This window comes from Triplophysa rosa, linkage group LG4 (assembly GCF_024868665.1).
Source record: "Triplophysa rosa linkage group LG4, Trosa_1v2, whole genome shotgun sequence".
NCBI classification, from domain to species: Eukaryota; Metazoa; Chordata; class Actinopteri; order Cypriniformes; family Nemacheilidae; genus Triplophysa; species Triplophysa rosa.
Window position 1 is genome coordinate 22805952 of NC_079893.1, and position 12261 is coordinate 22818212.

The 12261-nt window shown below is 40.9% G+C and overlaps 1 protein-coding gene across 2 annotated transcripts in view; it reads right to left on the reverse strand.

The window, feature by feature from the left end:
* Positions 1 to 12261, reverse strand: part of stox2a (storkhead box 2a) — a 64650-nt gene that overhangs the window by 5170 nt on the left and 47219 nt on the right. For both annotated transcript variants that reach the window (XM_057331336.1, XM_057331337.1), the window contains exons 2-3: positions 7983 to 8135; positions 748 to 3214 (exon numbers count right to left, since the gene is read on the reverse strand). In XM_057331336.1, the coding sequence (XP_057187319.1) occupies positions 748 to 3214; positions 7983 to 8135 (2620 nt within the window). The remainder of the gene's footprint in view (positions 1 to 747; positions 3215 to 7982; positions 8136 to 12261) is intronic.

Sequence of the window (12261 nt, forward strand, 5' to 3'; positions counted from 1 at the left end):
CCCTTGTCCGATTCGCGAACTGCTGCGGATTTATGTCACTATATAGTCCCCGCCTACGTTTTGCTAGGACTGCCCGCGAAAACTTCACTCTTCTCCCCCAAACACTGTAGCTTGTGAGCCTCATTCACGGTAGACCAATCACAGCAGATTAGACCATCTGACCAATCACATCAGACTAAGATAGCGGAAAGGAGGGGATTAGACAGATGAATCACGGAACGAATCCTTTGAGAGTAAGTCAAGAAGTAAGGTAAGAATAACTGCCTATTATTATGAAATAATAGTGTTTTTACACCTTCTATGTACATAAACTTGTTGTTGGACACTCCTTAAACCAAAGTAGGACCTTAAAAATCCCTAGTTAAGTACTCTTTAAAAATATAGTACACACAAAACTATTTGTGACTAAGACTGTTATCATTATCTATTTAAAAAATAAAAAAGTATTTGTTTTTTTGTGCTGTGTCACGGAATTGCTAATTGCTAGTGCTAATTGAGCTAATTATTAAATTTTCAGCTTGTTGTAGATCATAAGTTACTTGATTATCTGCTTTTCTGATCCCCAAATACCTGCGGACTGCCAATAACTTTATTAAATTCTAGGATATGCCATAAACACTCTTTCAGGTTTAACCCTGATAGAGCTTTAATTTGTAATACAATATGAACTCAAATACAGGTTCACACATATAGTCTAATATTACTATGGTATTCACAGACTTCCATTTTCAATTAAACCGTACTTACCGAGGCGAGTTAAACCCACTGTCCACAGTCACACTACTGCTGTCCATGCTGTCCAGCCGTGCTGAGTGAGCCGACTTCTGGGTGTTATTGTTCTCGCTCTCCTTAGGGCTAAGCAGAGTCAAATTGTTCTCAAACTTCCGCTGCAGATCCCGCTCTTTCTCCCGTTCTAGCAACCACTGCATTGTCCCTCCTCCTCCGCCACCCTCCCCAGCCCCTGCCCGACCCTTTGCCTCCGTTGGTGCTGCCTCTTTATGGGAGGCCTCTTCCACTTCCTCATCATCATCATCTGACACGTTGTAATAGTCAAAAGCAGCCTCAGATGTTGAGGGGGCACCCTGTTCCGAGGCTGTGGGTGCCGGAGCAGAAGCGGACAAAGGGGCGGAGTTAGACGACTCTTGGGTCTCCAGAGCATCGATGACCTCAGATGATTTCATATGAGGAGTCTTTCGCAAAGTGCCTGACTTTGAGTAGCCGACGTCCACATAGCTCACAGTTAAAATATTGTGTGGCGGTTTGAACAAAGTGTCCTTACTGAAAATCTCTTTCCTCTTGTCCACCCCACCACCAGTGCTACCCCCACCTCCGCCACCCCCAGGGTCAGTGTTGTGTTGGTGCTGTATCAAACGTCCATTGGGCATAGGCTCAGGGGTCTGGCTTGGTGTGGGTTTGCCAGAACCATTGTGGCCCTTGGTGGAGGAGTCCTCCTTGTACTCCAAGGGGTGAGGCGAGGTGAGGTGCGGTGTCTGCCGGTCAGCGGGAGAGCCCTTGCGTATTCCGTCAGATGGGGTTAAAGTGTCATGGTCAGATCTGCCCAGGGGCAGTGGGGCAGTAAGGATTGTTTCATTCGATGTATTGCACTGGAAGTAGTCATCAGCCAAAGGCTTTGGCGATAGGGCCTTCAGGTCACTGTAGGCTGGCAAGCTGTCCCTACTCTTATTTCGTTCAAGAGGGCTGCAAAGCCTTGCTTCATCCAGGCTCAATTTGCCCATGTCAGGTACTGACATTTCAGAACTGAACTTGGCAGCAGAGAACATGATGCACGAGTAGTGCGGGGCCTTTTGTGAGGAGGCCCTCAGCGTCCCATCATCAGTATAATAACGGCTTCTGTCATCTGGACTGCGGTCATAATCCTCAGCTGTGCCAAGTGTGGCGCTCCCACCTCCCAGTGGGCCCTTGGAGTTGTCCATAGAACGTGATCGCTCTTTAGCCTTATCAGACCGCTCATTGCGTGACTTGCGGTCCTGCGTGTGGCTGTGGCTACGGTGCACCCTTGAATGCGACGTCCCACGTGAAGGCTCGGGGAAAGGCATCTCTGTCCGCCTCTTTGCAAGCTCCCCCGATACATCCCACTCTGGGGTAACAGGAAAGTGCGACTCAGCAATGTTGGGATTGCTGTGGACAAGGTAGGCACCACCACTCCTGCGTTCCACCGTGTACATTCCCTCTCTTGGCGAACGTACTAGTGAGTGGCTAAAAAAACGATAGTCCCTTTCCAGACTAACTGCCTGAAGTTCGAGATTGGGGCCTTCAGAGGGGTCTCCCCTAGAAGCCCGTGTCTTGCTGTGCGAACGCGACTTCCCATGAGGCACGCGCCGGTGGCCTCGACTGCGGCGACTGCGGGCACTGTGCTGTGCAGACGAGCTGGCCTTGCAGCGTTGAGCACGTTCCTCCTCCAGCCGCTTCATGACGGCTGTATGGCGGGCCACGTTCTCCACCGTCAGGTCCGGGTTGATGCGGCGGATGATCTCCATCTCCACCTCACGAGGGATAGCTGTGGCTGATGGCGTGTCCTCGTCCCTTAGAGGCCACTCTTCCGGAGGGAACTGTGCTGAAAAGGTGGACAGTTGTTTGGTCTTGTCCTTTTTAAAGCTCAAGCGGAACAGCTTCAGCCCAAACTTTTTAGATTGCCTCTCACTGCTGCCCCCACCATTGCCCTCCTTCTTCTTGGTCAGTGTGTCTGTCTTGTAAGAAATAGTGGCTGTCATGCTTTTGCATTTGTCTGTGGGGTCAGGGGGGTGCTGAATGGCAGGCGGAGGGGGTGGGGGTTGTGGGTATGAAGGGGGATCTCCTTTGGGTTCCTTTGGGGACTTCCTTTGACTTGTGGATGTATGTAGGTTGGTCACCTCATCACGGTATGTATTATAGGATTCACTGTGGTTCTTAGGGTTAGGCCTTTCTCGCACACAGCCAGAGGTGGATGGAGTGATGGTTCCGGATTGTGGTGATGTACATTGCTGTTGCGGGGTTGGCTGTTGTTGCTGCTGAAGTTGTTGTTGTTGCTGTTGTCGATCTTGATGCCGCTCATCCAGGTGGTACCACTTGCTGTTGGTGCGGATGAGGGAGGGGGTGATGAAGTAGGTCTGTGGGGTAACAATGAAGTAACCTTCTGGTGTGGGATAGATCTTCCTCTCCCGTACCAACATGTTCAGTGTGTGCCGCAGGATTTCTGGACTCGGAGTGGGTACACCTGGTGAGAAAACAACCACATGTAAGATTCATAATCTATTTCATGATTCCAACCTAATATTGTATTTGATTAAAGTTTGTAAAATGTTAATAAATCTTTAGTCCTCAATACTAATGGCTTTTTAAATGACTTTCTGAGGTCGAAAGAACAGCTCAACAGGCAAACATTTAACTCTGAATGCAAAATGGAAAAGTTTTAGAGGAAAAAGGTAACAGATTAGTGGTTTCGTTTTAATGTCAGTCTTATCTAGAACAGCTCTGACATGCCAAAAGTGGGATTAATTACGGATAGGTGTGATTACACAAATAACAACACAAAGCCAATCAAGCGAAGAATCTTGCTTGTTGTGTCACCACCAATCACAATGGACCAGGCATTACCTCATCTTTCATCATCAAGACTGTAAGTGCCTCAATGTAATAACAAACCCAAAACTGTTAGGTAAGATTAAATCAATGTGACAGAAATTCTCTGAAACACTTTCTTCTATAACATTAATGATTACCCTTAACATATCAGTAGAATTCATGTGAAAGCGTAAAGAAATTAAAAAGTTTGGAACTGAATGTCAACTTTAGAATTTCTTGGTATTTCCTAGGTCCTCCTTTTATTTAATAACAGCATGTGCTCGAGTTGGAATGAACCACAAAAGCTTGTGCAAAACCTGATATGTTAGCCCAATATGATCTGGGAATGTTCCAAAGAGCATCTCGTATGTTTCAGTGAAGTTGGTACTTTTCGTACACCCCACTACATATTTAAGTTAAAACGATTTAGCAATTAGCAATTGTTTTTGCTAGCCAATTAAGATTTTCAGTCAAATATGACGTATATACTGTATATACTGTATATTGCAAGCATTAAAGTTAGACATTCAAATATAGCTGTTAGCTCTCTAGCATGACTCAGTACTGTGGATGTTTCTACGAGTTCAATATCCCAAACGAAACAAACAAGGCCTGTACAAGTATTTCCAATACAGTCAATGGTGTTCTCATTGCACTCAAGTCCTCACTTTACCCAAATCAGCTATTCAACATTCTCAATCACAGAAACACACTCACACACATGCATACACGCAGCGGATAAAGCAGCAGATAAGCTGTAACTAGTCAGGGTTAAGTGTTGCCTGCCATTACATCATACTCTGGTAGTTGCCATACCAACATGACGCAACCCACTCTGTTCCTTCCCCCCCTCACTCATTTAAGTAAATACAGCCATACTATATTCAGGTGAAGTTTGCACACTTTGCACTTTGATTGACAGATTTTATTCTGAGCTGGGCTATGTCATATTACAGTCATTTAACAGTAGCTGGGAAGCTATCTGAAGCAATACATTGCACTATAGGTATAGTTCAACCAAAAATACAATTTGTCATGATTTACGGTCCGTGTAACGCTTTGCAGTTCTTTTTTCAATTTTCACCATCAAAATTAATCAAATGAAAATTGGTTTCAAACTTTAATTTTCATTTCATGGGTACTTCACAAATGGATAATTGTCTCTCAGTTTCATTTTCAATTATACGTGTTTGGGTAATTGCTTCAGAATTTCGGATTTCGAACAAACACAAAAATGACTTGTTTTTCTAATTTTACATTATGTGCTTGCACTTGCAGCTGGATCGTACCATTATCGCCGGTGGTAGGGGTTTACTGTGCGTACTACTGTTTATATCAGATCACCGTTACCTTTGCACATTAACCACATTGTCTGGACAATGAGTGAGTGGAGTGCGCTTGATTCATATGAAAGTGTGATCCGTCGGTTGGTAGAATGTCCATCTAGAAAACATGTCGCTTTCACGGTTAATGTGTAATCATTATGAGACGTCATATTATCCCTCTATAACAAGAAAATATATAGTTTAAACGCCATATAATCCCAGGGACGTCATTTCCACTGAGGACAGGGGGGACATGTCCCCCTTACTTTTCAAAATCCCGTTCGTGTCCCCCTCACTTTCAAATGTGTTTGTAATGATTTTTTAACCCCACGCCGTCATCGCCACGGAGAAGTAGCCTACTAGGAACAAGCAGGACACAGAGAGTCTGCCTGTGTCGATGCACACGCGTGCACACTAGTGGTGGGCGATACTGTAAAATTTTGATTTCGATACCGATACCAATACTTTTTACTTTTAAAAAGCATTCACTTGAACTTACATTTACTTTCCTGTAGTTGAAATGTCATGATTTATCAGATGAATGCATCATTAATATGCTAAATCTGAATACATTTTCATGACCACTAAAATATTTTGTGATTTGTGCTCTTAATGTGCCTGTAGGCTAATTAATCATGTAGATGTTAAAACACTGGACATCATTTAAACCAAATAAATCTATTTATTTAGTTATTTATTCCTGTAATCGAATTTTCAAACATGAACTTTGCACCAAATTATTACTGGAAAATAGTAACAATAACAGATTAACAGAACAGAAAAAAGATATATAACAAAAAAATTTCTCGTTTTCCCAGTACTACTTCTCTAGCTTTAAAAAAAACCCAAAGTGGACAAAATTATTAGCCTACTCAAGAACAAAGATTTTAAAACTGCTTTTCCGTTTTTGTTCAGTGTTATGTTTAGACAAAATAATAGAACAAATCAACATGTTTCCTTTTCATTACACTTTTTTAAGTGAATTTATAAACAAAGTGCACACAATTGTTTGAGACACAAAGTAATAAAGTGCTTAAATAATAAAGTACTTTCAATCTTTGGCTTTTTACCCCCAAAGGCCCACTGCCATACATCGCAGTTCGCAGTGCTTTTATTCACCAAGGTGAAAACTCCACACGATGTTCCTCTTCTTTTCGCGGGTTGCAGCAGCGTCTGCGTGCTTGCGCTTAATGCTGCTGAGTCACGTGATAGCGGACTACAAAACACAGCTGGGCAGGGAGGAGCAACGTGTGCAAAACTAGGTGTATGGGAAATAGTTTTTCTTCATTATACAATTATTAGCTACATTAGTAAATAAATAAAATCAGTAGTAAAAACTAAAAACACATTAGTATCGATATTTTTATGTTAGGATCGATCCTCTTCGATACAACCTCAGCATCGAACGCGTGATTTATTACTTTTTTTGTTTAATAACGACTCGTTCTTTTAACAGCAGTTAGTGTTTATGACAAGGCTTGACATGACAACGGTACGTTAAACCTCGTTAAGCATTTTAGAAAGCCATCCTCGTCTCCTTTCGACCGCAGATTCAGGTTTACAAGCCCAGTTTTCCTCCGTTTCTCAGTCAATACTCGCATTTCCCCCTTCATGAACATCCACTTTTGCTACACAATAAAAACACATTTTGGTTTAATCAATTTAAACAATCAAAAACAAAGCAACACATAGGTATTTTGAATTTGTGATAGGATTCAAATCAAAAACATTTCCCCCCATTTTGTCCCCCCCCACTTCTCACACCGAAGTTACACCCTTGTGTTATCCCGTCAAAACGAGAAAATATATTGTTTTAACGACATATGATCTCGTTATTATGACATAATTGAGTGGAAAAATAAAATGTATGTGGCAGCAATACGCCACCGTACGTAATAACTCGGGCTGCGACTGATACAAGTTTTCCATCACTTCTACTTTTTGTGCGTGCACTCACTGCACTTGCTGCCCGGCCGTTCCCAATGACATACAGATCCGCAGCATTGCCATCTACTGACTAAAATCAAAACGGCAACCGATGTCGAATAGATTAATGATTACAGACCAGACAGTGATGTTAGTAAAAATATACTTAATACATGTGTAATACATAAGGGAGATAAATATGATTAGATAAACCGTAGGCCTTTCATAACGCGACAGCGCTGTGGGTCCGTGGGCGGCTGTAGACTACACCCCTACCACCGGCGATAATGGTACGATCCAGCTGCAAGCGCAAGCACATACATGTAAAATTAGAAAAACAAGTAATTTTTGTGTTTGTTCGAAAATAAGAAATTCTGAAGCAATTACCCAAAGACGTATAATTACAAATGAAACTGAGAGACAATTATCCATTTGTGAAGCACTCGTGAAAATTGAAAATTAAAGTTTGAAACCAATTTTCATTTGATTAATTTTGACGGTGAAAATTGAAAAAAGAACTGCAAAGCGTTACACGGACCCTACTTAATTCAATAAAATGCCTTTTCATGAAAATACTGAATATGAATTTTTTGCAATGTCACTTGTTGTATTTCTCAACTGTAAGGATTCCTGTTGAATTCCTCAACTCGCTTTGGATAAAAGCATTATCTAAATGAATAAATATAATATAAATGTAAATTAATTGGTTCTACTATCATTTATAAAGACGTATACAAAGTAAGTCCATAATGAATTTAAGGTTGTGCACGTATTTGAGTTGGACACATTCATATTTTTGGAGACATAAAATTTTGTATAAGCTGCTGCAAAGTATGGTCTGTATATGTTGTCATATGGCATTGTAAGCATTGTATGCTGTTAATGTTTTTGAAATGTGGTGTCTTTAAAGAGTTATTGTACAAAAATGTTCATGAGATGTGAAATGTTCTTTTTTTTTTCTTTTTTTTCTTGTTTTTGCAGGTACAACTTTAATTATTTTGCTTATAGTCAGTATGTCTCATGTACAGCTGCTTTGTAACAATGAAAATTGTAAAAGCGCTATATAAATAAAGTTGAGTTGATGAGATGTTATCATTTTTTACAGCAGAGGCTGTTAAGGCTCAATGACAGAAAAAGAATAAGGTGTGCATGTATGTGTTTTGGGGTTACCTGGAAAGCAGGTGGAAAGGTGCTCCATCAGCGCATCTTGTGTGACAGGCTTGTGGGCAGAGTTCATGGCTGAGATGGCCAGGCACAGAATCTCTCCCAGTGGGATGAACTGAGACTGACTGATGGGTGACATACTGATAGGAGATACATCGCCTAGAGAGAAAGACAGACACACAAAATCATATTCAGTTAAAATATATATATTTGTTGCATTAAAAATTGACATTTAGGTAATTTGTGGGAACTACAAAACAGAGAACTATAAAGATGGAGAATATACATTTGAATCTGAAAATGCTTTACTCCCTGCTACACAACATGCAGTAAATAGTTTGTCAAATAAGTAGGATGTTTGAATAATCAGAATTCATAAAACTGTATAGCCAAGCTGAATTTGAATTATATGTGAAACCAGCAGAGACTGTGCTGTATCATAAAAAGCTAAAGTGACAGATTTAAAAAGTTAAATAAGAAAAGGGCATCTCTTCAACCTGTCTCTTCAATAAGTATATTGCTGGTGCAGTTGTTCCTAGCATGTCACTGGTCAGTGGTCACATGGGTCTAAAAGGGAGACTGTATTCATATGACACCTGCATACAAACTATATTTTATCAATGGCCAAGAAGTTTAAGACACAACTCGAGTCAACATTTAAGGCGGAAGTTGTGGCATTAACTGGTGGGCTGAGTCTGGGCAGCTTTCAAGATGGTGGTCCCAAACAGGGGCATGAAGGTTATTCAGGATGTGTGATCGCCTGTTGCCAAATGTGACCTTATACTGCCAACTCAGCAATAAGCCCCTCTGCCTGCGTAGGCAGAAAGACCCCAGGCCATGCGTCAATATTGATCCCAAAAAACGTCCCATGCATATTGGATTTACTAGAAGCACAGCTCAACATAAAACATGTTAAGTCACATAATGTGAAAGATTGTACATCACTTTTGTCCTTGGACATCTATTAAAAACTACTTTCAGTAGGCATAAAATAAAAACAGAAACATATATAAATTAATAATTTGGTTACATTAGGCTATATGAAATTAGCCGTATACACTTTAAGGTACTTCTTAGTGAACTTTTAATAAACCACCAAAAACACACAAATGCAAAGCTATGCAAGTTATATACCCAGTGTCAAAGTTACAAGTATACGAGATCTGAATACTGAGAACTTAGTATCATCTGAACCAGATGCAGTTTAAGCAAAATTAATTGACTGACTTTTTAATACAGATATTACATCTGAGTTAATAAAAAATTAGATGAAATGAGAAAAATTGCGTAATTCACGCATATTTCATAATGTATTTCCAGGATATAAACACCAAACTGACAAGCTTTTATTTGACATAAAAAGCAGCAAAATACTATGCCATCTCCTGTACTAAGCTTGCTATGTAGACTTCAATGACTCTTGTATCCTTAAAAACGATCCTATGCTTCAATACCTTGCAAACCTAAAGGAAACCATAAAACTGGTCCGAGTTTAGCATAAAGGGCAACAAAGGGTCTGAAGCCGCACTGAAAACACTGCAGGATGCAGATGGGATGACATCATCCACACGGCGTGCTGCTCTCCTGGTGTGCGCCTGTGTGCGCGTGGCAGCCAAAGGACCATCACTCAAATCCCAGCCCGTGTGCTTCACTGTTCAAGCAGAGAGTCTGTTCAAACAGACAAACGTGCTACTCGTAGACCGCTAAATGAATTAGCATTAGCAACTGTAGGAGAGGCTGGTAGCCTGCTGTCAGTTTGTGTGGTATCAGCTAAATTCAGTCGTTCTCCATTATGAATTTTATTGTTTTTACTTTAGAAGGGGGAGGATTGAGAACGAGAGGGAGGCGCAGAGAGACCCCTCCCTCAGTTCCTGTGCTGCAGCCATCAGAGAAGGCGGCAGTGACGATGGACACTAACCCAACATGCACCACTCCACACAAAGACAGGAGAGGTGTAACCAATCACAAGCGAGCTTCATGCACACCTTTTTTACTCTCCTTCAGCACTGCTTGCTGACACACACACTCACACACGCGCACATTTCTGCTTCCTAGCTTGTTCCACCCTCCCCTCCGTCTCACACACAAGCTAGTAGGTGGCCTGCTGAATTCGTTGTTATGGCAACGCATCCCAATTGCTCTCTCTTTTTCCTCAGATGTGTGCTACTCCAGGATTTCTCTCTCTCCTCAGCACCCGCCTTCCTGCTCTTTCTGTCTCCATTCCTGCTCTCATGCTTCACACTCAATCTTGCTAATGAAAAATTGAGAGCGTGTTGGCTGCAAAGATTAAGTAAAACCTGCAAACAGCTACTATACAGGTATATAACACTCACTGGATACACATTATCATCGCTTTTTCCATGGAGGAGTATATGAAGACAACTAGCTGTGTAGATTATACTGACCAGTAAGTTTGGGTATGTCCTTTACAGATGAAATGCATTAATTTTGTGGCTTATGTTAGTCCATATTTGTGTTCTACAGTATATGATGGCGTGCTCTTAAACTTGGACTTTCTGTTTTTTAAAAGACCAAAAATTGATGATTCATTCTGTACTACACAGATAGGCTATTTGTCCAATCAAATGTTATCTAGAATGACAATGTCCATCCCCCGCCCCCCAATACAACCACCAACCAACTACTAGTATTTAGCAAATCATAGTTAAAGGAATAGTTCACCCAAAAAATTAAAATTCTGTCATCATTTACTCGCCCCCATGTTCTTTCAAATCTGTATACATTTCTTTGTTCTGCTGAACACCAAGATAGATATATGGAAGAATGTTTGTAACCAAACAGTTCCGGGGCATCAATGACTACCATAGTAGGAAAAATTTCTCTATAAATTATATTTTGTCCAAAGAAGTTATTTTTGAAAGCAAACAGTTCTAGGGTACTTTTAACTACTGTTGTAATTTTTTACTATATGGTAGTCAATGGTGCCCCAGAATGGTTTGGTTAAAAGTTTGGTTACATTTTTGGGGAAACTATATGTGACATTCAAGATGGCGCTGAGAATGGCAGCCATGTTGCGAGCTCCGAGAAAACTCAGTTTATTGTATGTTTTATTTGTTATTTTGTTGTTTTACGTGTTGGATGTTGTTAGTATAACTGTCTACGATAGACACACGTTTTTATAAGTCTGTAAGTACTGTATGTAAATAGTACTGTCTATATGTAAATTGTTTCTGCACTTTCTGGAGCACGCTCTCAAGAATTTCACTCACCAAGGCACTTGTGCTGTGGTGATGTGATGATAAAAATTATTTGATTTGATCACTAAAAATGATTGTGTATTAAAAGACAGCAAACATTTTACTGCAAAATACAGTTCAGTGACATCAAGATTATAATATGAACTGCATTGTAGGTGGACATTAGACATTTAGGTTTCAAAAGATTATTATTAGACTACTTTGGACATTGTAAGTGTGATTCCTTAAATCAGTTTCGTCAAGTTATTTATATACAAGACTCAGACTGACTCAATTTTCTGCATTTTGAAGAAAAAGTGGCAGATTGGGAGATCTGCCACTCTCCCTTTGTTAACCATGCTCCCTTTATTAAAATGATTCCAGAGTAAACACATAAACATGGTACACAGGTACATATGGAATATACTTGGACACTGCATAATCTGTCTGTGCAGGAAGCCAGGATCAGACGGTGTGTGGTGTGACATTATGCGCTATGGAATAACAGCATTGAGCCGGCTTGTGTGGCGCTGCAAGCACATCTGAGGTGACGTCATTTAACTGAGCACAAGCGTCTAACAGGAAGGAAGGGAGGAAGTACAAATGAGACGTAGCAAGGGATAGGGCTCTCACTAAATCCTTGGTGTTTCGAGTCTTGCGAAACCCTTACCCTAACCCACACCCTAACCACCTATGCTCTTTGACCTTGCCAAAAAAAAACATGTCCGCGTGATGACGTCAGACTCAAAACACCAAGGATTTAGTGAGAGCCAAAGAAATAGAGGGAATGAAGGTATGGAAAGTTGAAGACTGAAAGATTTTACAACAGTATCACAGCTTCTAATGTTGTTTTAAACAGAAGGTTAACTTTCACTCTTCTAAAGCTGTCTCGAGACTCTTGCTCTTGAATATTCAACACACTTTGAATATCAAACAAATGCTCATCCAAACAATAGTATTCCATCTGCACCCTGATCTTCATGAATGATTTGATCCAATGTGAGATAATAAGGCTAATATTCCAGCCTAATTGGCACCTGAACGTGCTCGATAAATTCAGAGGTGCTACCACACCGCTGAGAGAAGAT